The following is a 21296-nucleotide window of genomic DNA, read 5'->3' on the forward strand; positions in this document are numbered from 1 at the left end:
GAGGTCTCCAAACTTTTTCGTCTCGTTGACCACTTGCCATATTTTTCAGTTTTGTATGGACCCCCTGGATAGCTAATATTACATTTTTGAAAATTAATTGACTTCAAAATATCACATGGACCCTTTGTATGTAATCGAGGACCACCAGCCTTTCATATGAACCACTTTAGGATTCACTGTGTTAAACAGTTGAACAAAATCACAGAAACATACGGGAAAGCAGATTTTTACCTTGCTACTATTCACCTTGAAGGTCAATTAGCTAGAGAATCATATGCTAACGCTTAAAGATTCGATCCCCGTTCAGACGTTCTTTTCCTCGTATAAGATTGAAGCCCATAATAAAAATTCCCTTGATCTCTCTAAAAGGAACAATATATCATAAAAACATTCCAGCTAACGAAAACGTCGAAATGTTTCAACGGTTTGGAAATAGAACAATCGTTCGTAAAGCAGACGTTAATTGATCGTCTAGATCTGAAAATTGAACATCCATTGCCTTTTTCTTTGGATATATTTGAAAGCCATTAGCTACGCTTATGATCCTCAAATCATAAATGATTTGAAAATTAATATCATTGATGCCATTAATGTATGGAAATTCATCCAAAATTTTGGTATTTAAATGGAAATACTTTTCATTGGAAATTTTTTTAACCAGGATATTTTCACTTGTCAATTCTGCATAACACATGGCATTCTCTATAACAATTTTCAATAATTATTATCAGATAAAATAAAGAAAACAATATGTTTTGTCATGGCGTGACATTATAAATAAATAAAAAATATTTCAGGTATTCATAATTTTCTTATCAAAATTTCATTATATTCTTATCGAAATTATGTCGGCTTTGAGTTATTTATCTATTTTTTAATATCATTCATAATTAATGTTGTGGATGAAATAATTGTTGCAAATATTTCTGAAAAACCACCAATATCACATGGACCCTTTGTATGTAATCGAGGACCACCAGCCTTTCATATGAACCACTTTAGGATTCACTGTGTTAAACAGTTGAACAAAATCACAGAAACATACGGGAAAGCAGATTTTTACCTTGCTACTATTCACCTTGAAGGTCAATTAGCTAGAGAATCATATGCTAACGCTTAAAGATTCGATCCCCGTTCAGACGTTCTTTTCCTCGTATAAGATTGAAGCCCATAATAAAAATTCCCTTGATCTCTCTAAAAGGAACAATATATCACTTTAGTCAATTGTCTAAAGTCGAACTAGAACCTATAGTTTAGAATAAAGTTACCTGCCATGCATCACATTCAAAAGGCATCTATAAGCAAAATCTTTGCGGCTATTATAGGAGACTGATTTAGTGATAGGCACACGGAACGCTTGGGACTGCCAGGATTAGTGCAGAAGCTGTTACAAATCTTCAATTTAAAGTCCTTTGAGATCAAAGAACTCTTGCTGTTCTTAAAAGGCTCTAAATTATTCAAAGAGTAGTGACCACGAACGAGCAAATCCACTTCTTAGTATCACAACGGACCTAATAGTCTATATCTCACCCCCGGACAGGCACTCTAACCCAAACTAACCAACCTGCCATCAACATGTGGGAAAATTATCATTTTAATACTCCCGATAGATTCAAATTCCCCATTCAGCACTGCATGTAGAAGTTTGGAGTTTTAATTTTATGTATACGGGATATTAAAATCTGCAAAAGTTAATAGCTTATTTGGAAGAGGAGTAGTCATGCTAACTACAACCTCGTGGTCTGATCCGTTACCGATTGTGCCGAATGATTATAACACAATCAGTATGAAATAATATATGTAATAGAGAGTATAAAATCAATAATTTTAATAAAGCGCTTACATGATTTTGTAGTTAACTTGTGTATAAAATATCTTAGTGGTTTAACAGAGTAAATAAAATATGTACTTATTTTATATTGTAAATACATCAATTAAAATTTATAAAAATTTAAACACGGAATTACGTTTTTAATTTTTAAGTTAAATTTAAGTTTAACATAATTTTATTACGATACATCAATGTAAGTCTCCAACTTGACACAAAAAATTTTCTTCGTTTATTTTATAATTGCTTGCTTTTTATTAAATTTTTACGTTTTGAATGATTGAGAAAATATTTGAATATTTGATCAATTTATTTTGACATTTGTTGACTTTATGTCTGTTAACATTTGTATGCAAAAATCTTCATAACAGAATGTCAACAAGAATTAGGAATATAATAAATTCTTATTTCGAAGGTTCGACATTACCTAAAATTCCAAATTTCTGGCGTATGATATCCAGTTGCGGTTTGCTCTACTGGAAATATTATTTACAATAGGATACTTTCGGTAGTGAAAAATAAATTATGAAATTTGATACAAATTATAATTTATGTAGAAATATACTTAAACATTCTGATTTTGAGTCATAAAAGCACATTATTGTTTTATTATATTAAAATTAAAAGTTTTAATTTTTCATATCACTGAACCTAAAAAACGAGCCGCCATGATGTGACATCATATAGGCAAACATAGTCAACATTAATTACTAATTTATTGATGGCTTTCATATTAGGCTACTTGTAGGTTATTTTACCATCAACTTTATTTATACATATAATAATTACATACACAACTGCTTTTTTTTACCAATATGACGTCCCCAAAATGGCTGATAGCCTTTTTTCAGAGATTAAGAAAAGTTTAAAATTTATGGCAAAAAGCGTATTTTTTTTGCCGAAATATAATTTTTTGTGGTTTTTTTTTTTCTGAAGTACATCCTTGTACATCCTAGTATACCATCCTGAAGAAAATAAGTATTAATCTTTCAAAATATAGTTCCAAAAATTCTCAAAAATGATTTATGAACCGTAGAATAATCGAATAATTCTTTCAGTGCCCGCAGAACTTCTGTCAGCTCTCAAACTGAGAATCACGATATTCAGACGCATTATGTTATTAAAAACTCAATATGACAACTCTAAATTCTCAAAAATAAAATTTCATATGAACAAAAAAATCCTATAGTAATAAAAGAAAATGCTTATAGAAATAAAAAACCATATTTTCTTTTATGTATTTTATTTTTTATTAAAAAAAAAAAAAAAAAAAAAAACTGGTATTTTCGTTACACCTCCCTGTGTTCGCCCCTTTTACAAAATAATGTGTGTATGTACTATGAAGTGTAAGTACATAATATTAACATTGTTATTATTTTCGACAACAGAATTTCAAGCGCCATGAAAGACATCATCAGAACAACATAGAGACATACGCAGACAAAAGGAAATATATTCAGAACAGAAAAAAAAGGAGAAAATTACATTTACCAATTGTGTAATAAAACAAACATTATTATTTTACGTACGTATTTATTATAAAAATACATATTATAATGTGTGCGGTTGTGTACTATCCGACGCCTAACTGAGTTACTTACTACAGAGTGTTCTCCTCCTTCATGAAGGATAAGTTACGAAAACAAAATTGATACAAGTTATTCGCCCGCAAATATACTAACATGTGTTTGGAGCGTTTTAAATGTGGGTGGAAGGGGGTTATAAGCGAGATCGTCCAGAAAAGCGGGCTGGTTGGTTAGTGCTGAATAAATCAAAGAATAACTTATTATGAATCTAGGAATTATGTACAACAACACGACCATTGTCGAAAATAGTGCATTTATACAGCCCGAATGACAGAATTCATGCGTTAAGCAATGTATCTAAGTGAGAGGTATTATATGCGTGTGTTGAGCATGTTGTAGATACGATACGACAGATCTTCTGTTGTGTGCATGCAGAGAGTGGGAGTTTTGTTGAATACAAATATTATTAATTGATATACACATGTATATAATACCTCTCACTTAGATCTATTGCTAACGCATGTATTCTGTCATACTAGTGATATTGGTATCCCTAGATGGTACAAAAACGGATTGTATACTTAGTTCCAAAAAAACTGCCACAGTTAAAACATTCTAAGCGTTCTCATCATATGTTATGTTATAATAGTAACACTTAGAATGTTTTAAAACGAGCATTTTTTTTGACATAGAGTATATATATGCATGTTATTGTGAATTTGATTACACTCGCGACACTACCTTAAGTGTAAGGCACAAAGCGCAACTAAAAAGCAACCTAATATAATACTTCAAATCTCAAACACCCGGTCTTACCCTACATTCTACATATACATTATAAATAAATAGATATTTATTATAGTGCGTGAAACAAAAGCAAATCTAGAGACGCGAAACGAAAATAAGATGTTGAAGTGAATATTAAACGGTATTAAGTGCTTGCTTCTATATAAATGTGTGGTGTGCTTTAGATGAGATACTACTGATGACGATGATTATGATAGCGTACTGGCGGTGATCTTTTTAACTGTATCTATCTTGCTTAAAACAGTGGCGTATACTCAACGGTATTGTTTCGGCGTATACTCAACGGTATTCTCAAGGTTTTCGTAGTCAAATTTTTAAAAAACGACTTTCTTTATATTACATGTTTTACTTTCTTTTTTAGGGGTTTTGTAGCGAAAAAAATCAAAATTAATGGCCCTCTGACACTCCTGTCTAACAATTAGATGTTATGAAATAATAAATATTGTAATCTTATACTTCAGAAGTTTTTGGTCCTTTGAATCATTTCCACATTTTGATTGATGATCTGCAAAACTGTAGGTAGTGAACTCCTTTCAATAGTTACAAAGTTACATAGCATAAATAATCAAAGAATTCGGATATTTTGAGCCCCTGAACTAAATAAAAGGGGTGTTTTAATTTTGACTGCTATGTGGGTGTCAAACAAGTCTGTCTGTGACATCTTAGCGCATAAACAGATGAACCAATATTTATTTGTTTTGTTTCGTTTGAAACGTACTTTAATGGAGAGTGTTCTTAGATACGTTTCAAGTGCGAGTTTAGGATTCCGTACGCGAAAAATTTGTCGGTGGTTTTTTTAAATTTTGTAAATTTCACTTGTTCAAAATATAAGTTTAGTAAAATGCCTGAAGAGAAAATTTAAATCGAAGTCCCTAATATTGTCATTGGTAGCTTTTATAAAGTACACAATGAATTTGAAATAAATATAAAAATTTGGTTTCATAATAAAAAATATGTAATTTGCAACACTTATATGGGCAATTTGTTCTGCTTTTGTGTGGTAGATAAATAACCATACAAATAAGATATGACACGAATAGATTACATATAATTGGGTCACTTAATAGAATAGAAGTGGCGGAGTGGCGGCTTCCTAGACAGAATACCTAGATAACTCGGATTCAAGTACCGACTTCTGTATAATTTTTTTGTTTCTTTCATGCAAAAGATAGCTATTGTGATGTCGATTGTTCAATATTTTCTGGTCAATTTTGAATTAGTCGATGATCACTTTACGCTAATAAGATCAAAGAAAGCCACGTAAATTCAAAGTTCATAATTTCATAAGAAAAAATGAATGATTTTAAATTCTCAGTGCTTTACAAATCAGGTACTTTACAATTGAATCTTTGTATGTACCTATCTATTAAATATCTTAATGATACGTACCCTGTACCCTGTTCCTAGAACATAATTCTTTCTTGACCCAATTTTGATCCACTTAGATCAAACATAAATTACAATGAATAATTCGAATTTTTCTGTAAAACACGTTTTAAAATGTATAAAAAAATATCGTGACACCTTTTGAATACGTAAAAAGAATTTAAATATTTACTTTATATATATACTGTTGTGTCTTTTTTTTGTGGATTTTAAATGAAAAACTACTTTCAAAATTGTTTATTTACGATGTGTCCTTAAAATACATATACATATGGTTTATAAATGAACCAACATTAATCTTTTAACTATCACGCTAACGTCGTTATCGATATGGTTTATATTTTTTACATTTGATAGTACGCAAATATCGACTGTTAAAGTAACCATTTTAAACAATTGGACCTAGTTTTAGGGGTTGCTTTCAGAGCCAATTTAGATTCTAAAGGGTAAGATATAAAAATGTAAATTTCTCTTTAAATTAGAAAGTGAATCCACATAAAACAAATATACTTTTTTATTTCAAATTTTTTTTCGAAAATCGTTAGCTTTCGGAAAAAAGTTAGCTTTAGGCAACGGATCTAGACAACTTTCCCCTAACTTTTCTATTATATTAAATGAGAAATAATACATCACTTACCTCACAAAATGTATAGAATGTATATGCTATAAAATTTTCAAAAATTTTAAAATATCAATACACGTCCGTTATAAATGACGAACGTCGATTCGATTAAATGTATCTTTTAAACATTGTCTCCTCCAATAGTAGGGGTTAATTAGTTTTAAAACGTCCGACACACTAAGTTAATAAAGTCAAAATAATATGTGAAGTCAAATGGTGTAAACTTGGAGAAGTAATAGATAAAAATGTAAGCGAATTTATTTGATCATAATTAATTGAGTTCAAATGAAAATAAATTCCGATTAGTAAATGGGAAATCATATTGTTTAAATACGTGTTTTTAAAATCAATTCCCTCTACGTACGTAAACTAATTAAAATTCTGGATATTAATGTAGCTAAGTGGCTAATAATTTTTAAATTGTTTTTGAATTTGATCTAGAGTTTTTCTTTTTGTTTCAGGTACAAATAAGAATGTTCCAATCCCACTTAAAAAGCAACCAAATACGAAAAAGTACAATACAATATGTAAACCAAAAATATCACACATGCTTGGAAAAATTTTGATTAGAATACTGTGCATTATTGAAGTATAAGATACAAGAATTAATGAAGCAAAGCATTTAATATTTATAGATAGCATTTCACCTAAATAAATATAGGGTATTGGAATTAAACCCATAGATGACGTCAATTGATGTAAAATTAGTCCAAGAATAGGTAAAAATGTAAGTGAATTTGTATGAAGATAATTAATTGAGTCCAAATGAAAATAAATCCCTATTAAAAAATGGGAGAACATTGTACCAAATGTGCAAAATAATAGTAATGGTCTACGCCCTTTTGAGTCTACAATAAAAAATCCAATAATTCCAAAAATGATACCGAAAGCTCCGATTATAATACCACTACTATGGGCATCAATAACAAAATTTGATTTTTCCATAATCATTTGACCATATGAAAATAAAATACTAAAACCTGTCAAATGTTGAATGGAAAAAACTCCGAAGCACAGACAAAAACTAACACGGTTATTTTTTAACCGAAATATTTCGGTAAAATTTTTCACTTCCTTCCGTTCTTCTTCAACAATTCGTTTCAGATGTTCCAATTGTTTATCAATGTAGTTATTTTGTCTTATAACTTTTAAAGATTTTCGAGCATTTTCTTGTTGATTTTTAATTAGAAAATAATAAGGAGATTCTGGTATCCAAAATGAAGCTATCAACAATATTAACGGAACTACTGATGAAATCCATGCATTAGCAGATAATGAAACGTATGGTACAAGTACAATTTCGAAAAATATTCCAGCTAAGATCATCGATGACATAATCATTCCGTTAATTCCACGAAATTGTGGTGATGATATTTCCCCGACGTATATTGGTATTACAACCACGGTAATACCTCCAATAGATCCTTTTATAAATTGAGCAATACATAAATAATAGTTATTTATTGAACAAACGATTAGAATCCAAGTAATTATTTCTGGTGCAGCTGCTAATAAAATTACATTTTTACGCCCAATTGTATTCACTAATATTGCAGCAATTATTGGACCCAAACTACCGCCAAGTGGCAACATGGCAGCCAACCATGATATTTCGGATGTTGTTAATGGTATTGCAGAATTATTTGCAGATAATTTCAGAATTGTTGGTCCAATCCAACCGATATGGGTTCCATAGATAAAACTCAACAAATTTACTAAATAATAAAAAAGTATTTTTTAACAATTGTACGTCAATTTGAGAAAACGGTTAACAATTGTACCTCGATTTTAGAAAACGGTAAACATACCAGTAAATGAAATGCTAAATTGTACACAAAACTCTCTTGAAAAATGAAAACTTTTGTTGCTAGATTCTGTTTCTTCATCGATAACTATGTTAGCTTCTGTGTTAAATGGCATAATAACTTCTTGGATTACAATAGAGTTTTGTTCGTGATTGTATTCAACAGATCTTGAATATTGCGAATTCTTTGGAGTTTCATGATTGTTATTCGGCATCTAAAATTGAAAAAAAAAAAATTACGCGCTATTTACGGCCTTATTGAATTAAGTCATTGAAATCAATGTTAAAAATTTCATAAATAATAAATTGACATGTTTAGCAATATTTTGAATTTATAAATTCCAAACTTGTATTTTTTGTGATATTATGAATGAAAATTATTTATTTACAGTTCAAAATTATTTGGAAATTTCATCTACTATGAAATTAATTCCAAATGACAATCATTTGCTTTGGGCAAGCTATAAGCTTTATCGGATGATGCAAAGAAGTGATGATTTTTAAAACTCATGCCCATTATTTAATTAAAGACGTTGTACTAAAAAGTAATTTCACTGCATTTAATTTTTTTGACTTTAAGATATCAGTCAGATGGACGGACGGTTTTAGTCTTGTATATAAAATTTATATTACCCTCTCGATGAAATTCAGTTTATGCCTTCAATTTCATACGGAATCATTCAAAAGTATGTTCACCATAAGAATATCCGTATTTTTGACAAATCGTAGCATTAAATTTTCGAGTTCGATTGGGTAGAGAGAAACAAAAAAGTGTTATTGGTGTTATAAAAACAAAATACTCAAACTATTAAAAAACCCGCAGTAAAATATTAAACGTTGGTATTTTCTTTAATCAGTCTTAGTCTCAAATTAAGAAATATGTTTCCAAATTAATGATATTGGCACTTTCGATTTTAAATTTTTGTTCCATGGCGTGTCTCCGGAAAGCACAACTAAAAACCAAGAAAGAAAATCTGCTTTTTCGTTATTTACAGAAAACATTAGTCCAAATTAAATTATTCCATACGATCTAAGCAAACAATTTTTTTTTTTTTTTTTGAGTTTTATGTAAGGTGAATATAAAATATTATCTGTCTCATTGACGCATATGGTAGAATATCCCACTTAACTTTATTCCAAGAGCATTATTAATATGAAACCATGATCGAATTTATTTCAATTATAATTCTAAAAAGTTATAAAATATCACACATTTTTCCACAGCTTATATCGTACCTTTAAAATAAATGTGCCTAAAATTTATCCAGAGCTGCAAGAGTTAAATAATGTTATCAATTTACTGTCTTATTAATTTACAATGCTCTCAAAATAAAATACACTTTCGTTCACGTTGACTAAACTGTTTGGCAAAATCGAACGAATTTTTTGCTCGTACTAAGAATAATTTTTTATAAGTATATAAATTGTCTAAATTCTCCACATAAATATTTTTAATGACCTCCGGTTATTATAATCTAATAAGTGTTTAACAGCTGTGTAATAGCTCATTTTTCGTAAAAGGAGGATTGCAACCACGAAAAAATTTTTTTTTGTTAGATTTTCAGCGAAAATTTCTGGTTTAAGCATTTCTGAATAATTTTTTAGTGGTAATCCGGTGTACTTATAGGAATGAAGGTGTCGTTACTTCGAAAGTATCTCATAAAAACATTCCAGCTAACGAAAACGTCGAAATATTTGATGTTTCAACGGTTTGGAAATAGAACAATCGTTCGTAAAGCAGACGTTAATTGATCGTCTAGATCTGAAAATTGAACATCATTGCCTTTTTCTTTGGATATATTTGAAAGCCATTAGCTACGCTTATGATCCTCAAATCATAAATGATTTGAAAATTAATATCATTGATGCCATTAATGTATGGAAAAATTTTGGTATTTAAATGGAAATAATTTTCATTCGTAATTTTTGTTAACCAGGATATTTCCACTTGTCAAGATAAAATAAAGAAAACAATATGTTTTGTCATGGCGTGACATTATAAATAAATAAAAAATATTTCAGGTATTCATAATTTTCTTATCAAAATTTCATTATATTCTTATCGAAATTATGTCGGCTTTGAGTTATTTACCTATTTTTTAATATCATTCATAATTAATGTTGTGGATGAAATAATTGTTGCAAATATTTCTGAAAAACCACCAATTTCTAAACGATATACTGTACTACCACCTACAGACAGATTACAGATAATTTTTTGATCCATTTTTTATTTAAATAGATTCAGTATCACGTAATGAATGTAAATGCACAAAATCCTTTGAAAAAAAGAGGGCGGAAGTGCCTCTATTTCAAATAAAAACGTTTTGGGCTATATCTCCGTAACCGTGCATTTTATACCAAAAATGGAAACAGCCCCTATTGTAGATAATTAAATTTCCTTCTTTTTTTTTTATAAATATTTTATTTTTTTTGTATTACTAACCGTTAATGACTTATACGACTATGGCTATTTACTTATAGGCCTTTTGACCGATATCTCTTCTAATAATTCTTTAAACAATGAAATGAAAATTACCTAACTTTTTTACCAACTTTCCAATAAATTTTAATGTAAGCTTTTTTTTCTAAAATTAATATTTTTGAAATTACTATTATTTTTGAAGAATTATTATCATTTTTAGACTAAAGTGCACGGTTACGGAGATATAGCCCAAAACGGTTTTTCTTAAAATGGAGGCACTTCCGATCTTTTATTTTTTTTTTAAGGTTTATGCACTTACATTCAGTACGTGATACTGAACAACTTTAAATAAAAAATAACTAATTTATTGCCCGCAAATATGCACTGCATTTTTATAGAATAGCCAGTGGATAAGCTTCTCAAAGACATTGTGAGGTATACCTTACTTGTTGTCTCCATTTTTGCCTGAAGAGAATACTGCTTATCTCCGAATTGGATATAAATAATTTTCTAGTGCTGTTTTGATTCAAATTTAAAAAAATTGGATTTTTTGGTTTCTGAGATATACTTCATAAATAAGTCGTTCAATCGAAAACTCACTAGATTTAGAAGGGTATCTTTAGCTATTTTAGGTAATGAGGATCCAAAAAACATAAAATTAACTCATAGAGCTATCAGGTGAATATTTTTCGAGATTTATTCTTTAACTGAATCCGACTATTGTATTTTTTAAGGGAAGTATGTAATTAAAAAATTATTTTAAATCTCAGAAATATAAATGCAAATTTAAAAAAATTATCCTCTACACCATAAAGCAACCGTAGACCAAGGAATGAAGAGTGATACTTTCATTAAATTCCAAATTGATTTTAAATTGAACCTTTTCAAATATTCCTACATTCTTATAATATTACTAGCGGACCCAACAGACGTTGTCCTGTGGAAACGTAACTACAATTCATTAATACCTATACTACGTTTAGCCTGTCTGCTACACTCATCCCGCTAAACCCCAATTTAACTCCCATTTATTGGACCGGCCTGAGCTTCGACCTTTGGCCTGGCCTTCGGCAGTGGAGCTCGCTGCGCTCGCATATGGCTCTAATAAATGCCTATTGACAATAAAAAATACATAGTACACATAGTAAGTTGTAATATAATGTGATATGATTTATATGCGCTCCCACCATTTAATGAGATTTAACTTTTTTGGTGTGGAACCCTTAAAAACAGTTGTAGTGGACCGAATGGTAAATCTAAACCATTCTCCAATAACCTTGAACTCACACAAAAAATTTCATCGAAATCGGTCCAGCCGTCTAGGAGGAGTTCAGTCACATACACACGCACACAAGAAATATATATATTAAGATGTAAATATCATATATAAGTAATCATAAATTTTTACAAAATTTCTCGTTCTTATTGGAAGTTATTGGTGAGTTACTTCAGTGTGCATAATTTTCACAAAAATTGATTCCAATTTCGAAAGTTGCTTTTCGAAATTTTATACTTCTAGTGTATTTATATAGTTGAAATATGATATTAGTAATATTTTTCGATTTTCTAATCTAAAGTTAGTATTTTAAAAAACAAACATATAATTTCACAAACAAACATATCCCCGGTAAGTATTTTACCATCTTCGTCTTTGTACAAATAATAAGAGTACACAAAACGAATACATAGTCTAGGTGCCCGCTTGCTTAGAAATTATGGCATGGCCTAGTTGTAGTTAGACTTATTCATATTTTCACTACGCTATTTTTCGTTTGTGGAGCAGGATTTAGTCTTTCAGAAGTGACATTTTTTGATAGGGCGGACTTGGTAAAAATTTATTATACATTTTCTTTTCTTATTCAAAATAGGAAGATAAAATGGAAAATTATTTGGCCGGGCACTAGATAAAACTGGCTGTCTGTTGATACCTTACACCATAAATCGACAACACTCGCGTCAATCGTTTGGTAATATTTAGACGCGTGATGAAAGATTTGCCGCACGTTCTGTGCATGCACCAAATATTTTCTATAGGAAATAAATATGATTATTTATAGGTTATGTATTATAATAATAAAAAGGAATTTAAAAAAAAATAAACCTACGTTAACTAAAAAAAAAAAATGACAATTCGTTATTTTTACAGCCCCGAAAATATGCAAAGATACTTTTTTCGATACGCATTTATGCAAGTAATGAAAGAAAAGACCACAATAGGGTATTAAGTATCGTTAGTCAAAAATAAATCATGAAATTTGAAAAAAGTTAAAATTTATGTAAAAATATACTTAAATATTCTGATTTCGAGTCATAAAAGCACTTTTTTCTTTTAAAATATTAAAATTGAAAATCGTAAGTTTTAAACTGTATATCACGTGACCTAAACGCAGGTAAGCCCTGCAGTGATGTCATAACGGTATGAGTCATAGACCATCAGTTAGTTCAGTGTAGACAGTTGGGTATAATATATACATAGATATGTATTTATATTTATATTATAATCAAATGCCTATGAATAAATCTGTCAAAATTATTTGTGCTATTTCGTATAGTGATACCCATATTACGTCCTCAAATTAGATGCCCGCGATTTTGACAGTTTAAAAAAGGTTTAAAATTTAATTTAAGTTTTTGGAAAGAAAGCGTGTGTATTTTTCCGAAATAAATTTTTGGTGGCTTTTTATTAGAAAAAATGAAGTACTTTTTCAAAAATAGTGGAATACCCTATTTCTAAAGGACTTGAATAAAAATATTATTAAAAACTTTAGATCGGTTGAAAAATCTGAAAATTTCATAATTCGAAAATAGATAAAATGATATGAAATTATAAAAGATATTTATGTTTTAAATCGAGCAACAGCAAAATGCTAATAACGCGAGTGCTGGCAGGTTAAAAATTGAACAGAGTTAAATTTTTCCGATTGTCGTACAGCGGTAACTCAATTTTATTGAGTTTTAGTCAAAATAATGATAATAATAAGCCAACAATTTTTAGAGGTTGATTTTATCAATGATGGCAACACGGGCTCCGCGACTAGCATAGGGAACAAGAGCATGAAGCAACAACACAAATTCAAATATAACGTAAAAAGTTTTTATCTTCTCACATTTTAGTTATTTTCATTTTTACCAATTTGCAGTTAAGAAGAATTGTTAAGATATCTATTATTGTCGTGTGTGGGTATTATTATCCGATTTATTTTCTACAAAAATATATAACAAAAACGAGAAAAAAAGGAGAACAAAAATTGTAAGAATTTACTACTACTATTCTCCAAAGAATCCAATTTATTTTAAATCATTTTTTTTTCCTTTGGTTAATAAGACCAGTGAACGTATTAACCAAATAATAAGGCCAATGTACACAGGTTTCGGATAATGCTAACAGTGGATTTAATGAAAATTTTAATATTATACTAGCTTGATACCCACCCGCTTTACTGGGCTTAAAAATAAAAATTACCTCTTTATAGCCTCCACCTCTCTTGATCTCATTTATCAAGAGAGGTGGAGAGAGATAATCCCTTCAATAACACTTTAAGGGATTGTTTTACGCAGCAAAAAGATATGCACAGTTGTCAATTTTTTAAATTGTAAAATAGTCATAATTGATTGAGTATATCAGAAAAGGTGGATATGATTAGTTTGACATTTAATGTTTTAAATTTTTACAGAAATCTTTACTTTATGGTTCAAAATGAAGATCATTTTGCTCTATCTGTGATCATTGTTTTGAACTATAAATTAAAGATTTCTGTAAAAATTTAAAATGGTAAATGTCAGCTTAAATTAAATTTTTTTTTAAAGTAACTGTATGTATGAGCTATATTGCTGTACAGTTTCATTAAAAACCATTCGCTAGTTTTGGCGTGAAAGCGTGACAAACACTTTAATCTGTGGAATATTCCTTCGCTTCTATATACAATTTAGGTATTTATGGTTTAGTTTTTATTATATTTGAAAATCATGATCTATCTTTACCGTTCATATCCCATCCACCTTTGTAATTGAAGAAATTCTTTGTAAAATCTAAATATTTTATTAAATTTTTATTCAAAATTATTCTCATACAGAATTAAAATGTTTTTTTGTTTCTGAAGTTCTAATTTATTGTTTATTAAAATTCATAATAAAACATACTTTGTTTTTAAAGATTTACTTTTCACCAAAACTGAGAAAAAACCATGTCACACGTACAGCAGAAAATCCTTAAAATGTGCAAAATTGATGTCAATATATGTCTGCCTCATCCTAGCTCCCCCCGCACTGTTTGATACGTAAAGTAGAATAAATTTTCTAGCTAATTATTTATTTTTAGTTTTCCCTTGCCTATCCATTTTTTCGCGACACTTGGTGCCCCTAAATATTCTTTTTAAATAAGCTTGGTTTCACATACTTGAAAACCTCCAAGCATTTAAAATTCAAACAAAAAAAATACATTTATTTTTACATTTGCCATATTATTTAATATTAATGAATTTTTGTTCTATAATATAGCCAATTTCGTTTCATGTCAAGGAATATAAGGAAAATTATTGCCCTGCTAACTCCTCAAAGTTTACTGTGTTAACTTAGTTCAATTGACAAAAAAGTTTATCATTTTAAATAGAACTTTTTATTCATAGAAATTGAAAGGGTTTTAAAAGTTTATTATTTTAATTAGTTCCAACACCTATTTTTAATTCGGTACATTCCAGGCAGTAGTACGAGAAAACAAAGTGGTTATTTTATACTTTCTTTTGTGTAAATTATACTAATTTTTTTAATTAAATTTTATTTTGAAATTTTTTTGTTTTGAATTCTTCATCTGGAGTAACTACCAACTTTTCATCTTCAATTCGTTTAATTCAATTTTCTTCATAATTTTCGAGTTTATAATTGACTACTAATTTCTCTTTAAGTAATTTCTTTACCCTAGTTTGAAACATATAGGCATAAAGGTAGCGGGTATTTTTTGTTTTTTTGCAACACCCAAACATTTGTGTTTATATAGTCGCTTATATTAACTTCGTTTTTAACTAACAATCTGGTATAGGTAATCCTGGAACCCGGAAAAGACTAAATTACTTATTAAGATATCTCCAATCAATTCTTTCAAAAAAAAAAAAAAAAAAAAAAAAAAAAAAAACATAAAACTGAGATCATAATAGGTCTAATTATATCTTAGTAGATGTACCCTTGTTCGTCTTTGTAGATCTTCTTACAACACAATTGTACAGTACTTCATCTGTGTACATCATAGTACATCAACGTACATCACTGTTGATCTACATTCATATCAACAGATACTATACAACTTCTGTTGATATAAATCGTTGATATAAAAAATATTGATGATACGAACAAAATTTTGGTAAAGGTGTTCGTAAAATTACCTAATTAGTTCATTGCCGATGGTCCGTCCGTCTGTCTGTCTATCTGTCATCAACATAACTCAAAAACAAAAAGAGATATCAAGCTGAAACATTTCCAGCGTACTCAGGACGTAAAAAGTAAGGTCGAGATCGCAAATGAGCAACATAGGTCAATTGAAAATTATATTTCCTATAAAAAATCAGAAATGTTAGACAATGTGTGACTAATTTGAACCTCCCCCTCCTTCGTGGGAATTTATAACTAATGCTTTTTTGTTGGTATTGCCTATCAGATAAAAAATTCAATTGTATGCCCTTTTTAAATTACAGCGTATTTCCGTTTGTTGCCGGAATATGCTGTAATTCGCAAATGACAAACACCTAAAACCTCAAAGTATATGCCAATATAAACCAAAAACTGTATATGTCGAAACACATAAGCCTTCAAGTCCCTAAGAAACACGAAAATTTATTATGCTGTAATTTAAAAACACTTCAATTCTTAAGTGATGGCTCGTGGTCAATTTGTGACGGTAGTAATTTTGAAACAAGTGATTTTTGGGAAATTAATCGTTTTCGGCGAATTTAAAATATCATTAGATGCTTTAGACTATTTTAAGAAGAACTGAGCATTAAATCGTTAAATTTCTGTACCTCATACGCTAAAACTGTGATGTACTGGTATTTACCTGTACAAAAGCCAATAAAAATTAATTATAATATTAAACAAAATTCTCTAAAATCACATGTAAACGTAACAAGCATAACATATCGACGTATTAAACGTGAATTATTATTATTATTATTATAAACACAACAAAACGTCTGGTGAGAACACTCAAATGACATCTATATACAAGTAATATGTTTATTATAAAATATATATTTCAGATTCCTATGTTTGTAACTGTTTGTAAATTAGAATGCTGCAAATATTTCGCTTATTACAAATGTCAAATGTTAGTTTGATACATTCCATTTGCAATCTGAATTATTTAAATAACGTGCAATGCTCAAATTGTTTTCATCTTCTACAGAAAAAACAATTCTATAAGTACTTGATGGGAACATGGGAACAATTTGCATAATCAATTTTGCCAAAATTCGACGGAACTGTAAGAGCATTGCAGAAAGGATAAGGCATATGTCATCATCATTGCGTGCGTTCAAGAAAGGAAACTCCATTGGATTACTTTTTGTGCGGTTTTTGTTAGTGTGGCTATAATTTTGGAAGAACCTTGATTAATAATAATAACAGTAATCGTAGTTATAATAATAATTTTTGTTTTCAAATAATTTTATCCAAGGATCTCTCGACGAGTACATGCTTCCTCCTTTTCATTCCACTTTCTCCTGTTTTAAGCTATTCTCATCCAGTCGTTTTTAACTTTTTCCGGATGGCTAGCTCATGTAATAAGTGTTCTAGGCCATCTCTCTTAATCCCGATGTGCAATGTGGCCAGCCCATTTCCAGTCAAGTTTCTTGCAGTGGGTTAATGCTTCAATAACTGTTGTCATTTCTCTTTTTTCGCTGTGTCGTTTTCTGTCTCTGAGTTTCAAGTTAATAATATCAAGCGTGGCGCCTGACCTTTATCAGATATTGCCAGTACCTCCAAAGTTAACTGCAAGTTTATTCACAGAGGTAAATAACAAAATCGAATCAACCATCACATATAACAATACAGCAGTGAGGAGGACATCAGAGGATGAGATAGCATAGAGTACACAGATTATCTAATCCTTTTATCCAAGCATTAAATTGTTATTATTTACTTTATCTATAAAAAAAAACGAACAACAAAAAAAGTAAATAAGGATATAAACATAATATATGTATCTCGATAACGTCGCGATACATATACCATGTAATCATATTACGAGTTTAGATATGGTGGCAGGTAAATACACGCCATTCCTAATCCATATTATAGTCTACCAAACCTGTGAAAAATATAAGAAAAATAGTCGAAATCATCGGTCTTTTATACCCTCTCCTTAATCAAAGTGCCATTGTATTCTGAATACGAGAACGGGGAATATTTGATAATTTTTTTGAGATTGTAGGAGCTATTAGAGGCTAGGCAAAATCCATTATTGAGAATGATTCATTTTCGCATTGAAAATTTTTGCAGGATCCTGTTTAAAACATGATCCTAAAAGAAAGAAGTTTAAACTAATTCTTTTAAATAAATAAGTAATATTGTTCGAATCACTTCGAAAAATTATCAAAATTAATAAAAATGGTCTTAGACGGTTTTCTTTAAACCCTTCTGTTCTCGAGTACAGAATTCGTAAAAATTGAAAAACGCGATTTTTACAATTTTCATCCCTCAAAAAGTCAGAATCAGATTTTTAATATGTATAAAATTTCTATTTGTTTGACCGGAATTTGACCACGAATTAAATCTTCGAAGCCATATCTGAGGCTGTCGCATACACTAAATTGAGCTATGAATAAAAAATTCACACTTTTTTCCATTTTATAGTTTGCTTTACTTCTCGAATCTAATAACATTCGTTTAAAATCGTTCCACCATATATTTTAGAGACATGCATCTATTTTTCTTATCTGATTCACATATTAGGCAGACTAATGCTACCCTACCCTCAACCTAGTGTGCTTACTACCTTCATATGTGAAAGTATACTCTTCGATTTTTTTTAACTTTTTATTTTTCAATAAAAAGCTTTCTTTTTTATACTAGTGCGCAATTTCAACGATATGAAGTCAATGGTAATCATGATGGGATGATAAAGATACCCTCTGTAAAAATCACCTACCTCCACGCTTATCTCATACCAATGTTTCAACTTGTATTACTATCTCATCCCTGAATCAATTATATCTATGGGGGTTTTTTTACATAACAAATATTATCTAAGAAGTTATTTATTAGATTTTGACAATAGCTTGAATCTCTGTGTTCATCTAGAAGTCAGTCTGTGGCATCGTAGACCAATTTTAATTCCTTTTTCGTCTACTTTCTACTAATTTGTTGCAAAACAACCCATAAAAAATGGACTTCTATGTTGCAAATATGTAATTAATTGTGCGATCTACTTAAGAGTTTGCTCATGTATCAAGGTTCGATGACAATAAAAAAATTAATAATTTTATCCTGGTATCCTGACCAAGATTACCGGGATAAACGATCGATATTCTTATTACTTTAATAATATTATTCTTTAATACTTTAATAATATTATTAAAGTATGACAGTATCATTTTATACTGATAATACAAATTTTGTTTTGTAAATTACATAGGAATTCGATAAATTTTGGCTTTGGTATCCAAAAAAGCTCTGTCTACAAAAGAAAAACATAATCGAATTAGAAAGTTCAAAGTAATAAACCATGAAACTATAGTTTCAGGCGGTGTAATAACGATACCTGAAGGGGAATCAAAATTTAATTCATTCGGGATTATGTCAAAACGTGCACAAATTATTTCAAAACTAATTTAACATAATATGAATGTTTTCGCAATTCTTTCGTTGCTGCATTAAAATGTGTACACAAAATTTATTCGAAGTTACTACACTGAATAACAAAATGTGTAAAATTAATAAACTTCATTTTAAATATTAACGTTTTCTATATGGGGCACCAAAAATACTCACCGAACTTCAAACTAGAAACTTTTATTGTAATTTATATAACATTATTTTAATTTGAATTCGATGAATATCGAAAATACTTTTCGATTTTTGGTAATAAATTTAATCGAATTTTTCTAGTATTTCTTTTCCATACAATAGATAATTGACTTTGATTTGATATCGAGAATATAATAATTTTTCCCCAAAATGAATGTGAAAACAAAATAAAAAAAATAGTATTTAGTTTCAAATAATTTTTCTGCTTAATAACACAAAACAAGAGAACAAAAAAAAAAAAAAAAATTAACAAAAATCCATATATCTAGAAAAAAAAACCATCAGTAATGAGGTTAAATACTAGTCTATATGTATAGTTTTGACTTCGATGTATATTGTTTTGTGAATTTCTAAGAATAGGGAGAAAATTTTCTAGTTTAAATATCATTATAATACATATTTACCTTTGAGTTTTTTCGGAGTTATGACTCGTTACCTGTTGCACTGCGTGAATTCCATCGGGGAACCAATATCAATCGAAATGACTCGGTTTTTCTAACAATCTGCGAACAGAAGGGCCTTTGTTTCGATTGTCTTTCGGGCAAAAACAGTCTTATCGATTGACATTGAATTTGTGGTGAAAAATACACTGTGTATGTTTATCCATATATGAATAGAATTAGACATTTTGATAATCGCTGATTTCATTTTACTCGCTTATAGGCGCACATAAGATTTTCCACATCAGATTTTTCCGTTCAATAGCTTAAATAGGACGTAATTATGCTCATTTGAAAATGCAGAACTTTCGAAAAAAAGTCGTAGAGATAAAGTTTGGTAAACTTGCCAAAAGGAAGCCACAAAAAAAGTATGTATTAATCATTTAATAAAAGGGGTACTGATCCTCGAACTAGAAGGAAGAAGAGAGAAGCTCAGAAAAAGGCGAATGAATGCAGCATTCTCCACTTAGATGTTCAAAGACTTACTTATTATTATAATTTCATTATTCAAAGAACTTTTACATCTCACCTCGTAAAGTAATATCGAGGTATTATAAATAAATCTCACTGTATCCACTAAATGTAAATACCTACCATTGAAAATTTCTCCGTGTACTGGTCCATGAGTGTGTATTTCACATCACAATTTTATATATGTAATGTAATCAAAAAAATAAATTCACTTGTTTGTTTGAATGACATTGGCAGATTGTAATGTTGTTTATTTTTAGGATATTTCAAATGATGAAGATGTTCTCCATAATTCCTTTTATACTCTTTGTTTATGTGTGTTTGTGTGTGTGTGTGTGTTGCGTGTATGTGCATGTGTGTTTGTGTGTGGTAAATCACTTTTGTATAACTAAATTCACAGAGTAAAACAAATATTACAAAATGTCTGCCTAGTGATTAGGAAAAAACAATAAAAATAATTTTTTTGGTTTGTATAACAGAAGTTATCGAACGTATACGACGAATAGGTAACAACTAAGAATTAGCTACGTTCTTGACTAGATATCTTGAAGACCCGGGTTCGGGTCCCGGGTTCTATGTAATTTTTTCGTTTCTTTCTATTTGTTTCTTAAATTAAAATACGTATTGCGCGTTAATCCTTGAAATTTTCTCTTAATCCTTGTCTCGCTCTCATATGTTATATAGTATAATGAGTTAATATGAAAAAAGCTATTAAAATATATTGGCTTATGTAAAATACAGAAAATTTGGGACAAATATAAATTTGGTTGCATAATAAACAGTTTTTCAACTTTTTTGGCGTAGTTTCTGTGTTATCACTATGATTTTAGATTACCATTTTTTTTTAAACAAATAGTGCCGATCTTAGAAAATTTTTGTGTCCATTTCTTATCATGTGATTAACATTCAAATTGGTAATCAATAAATTTATAGCAAAAGTCATTTTCATGAAAATCAAATAACCAAATTTGTAAT

The 21296-nt window shown here is 29.5% G+C and overlaps 1 protein-coding gene across 1 annotated transcript; it reads right to left on the reverse strand.

Annotated features, from left to right (window-relative positions):
* Positions 1–867: 867 nt before the first annotated feature.
* Positions 868–10857, reverse strand: LOC123296296 (facilitated trehalose transporter Tret1-like). Its single transcript, XM_044877757.1, has 4 exons — positions 10840–10857; positions 7978–8188; positions 7199–7884; positions 868–981 (listed from the first exon to the last, which is right to left on the reverse strand). Exons 1-4 carry the CDS (start codon positions 10855–10857, stop codon positions 868–870), a joined length of 1029 nt encoding a protein of 342 aa, XP_044733692.1.
* Positions 10858–21296: the final 10439 nt, after the last annotated feature.

The sequence above is a fragment of the Chrysoperla carnea genome, chromosome 3, assembly GCF_905475395.1.
Source record: "Chrysoperla carnea chromosome 3, inChrCarn1.1, whole genome shotgun sequence".
NCBI classification, from domain to species: domain Eukaryota; kingdom Metazoa; phylum Arthropoda; class Insecta; order Neuroptera; family Chrysopidae; genus Chrysoperla; species Chrysoperla carnea.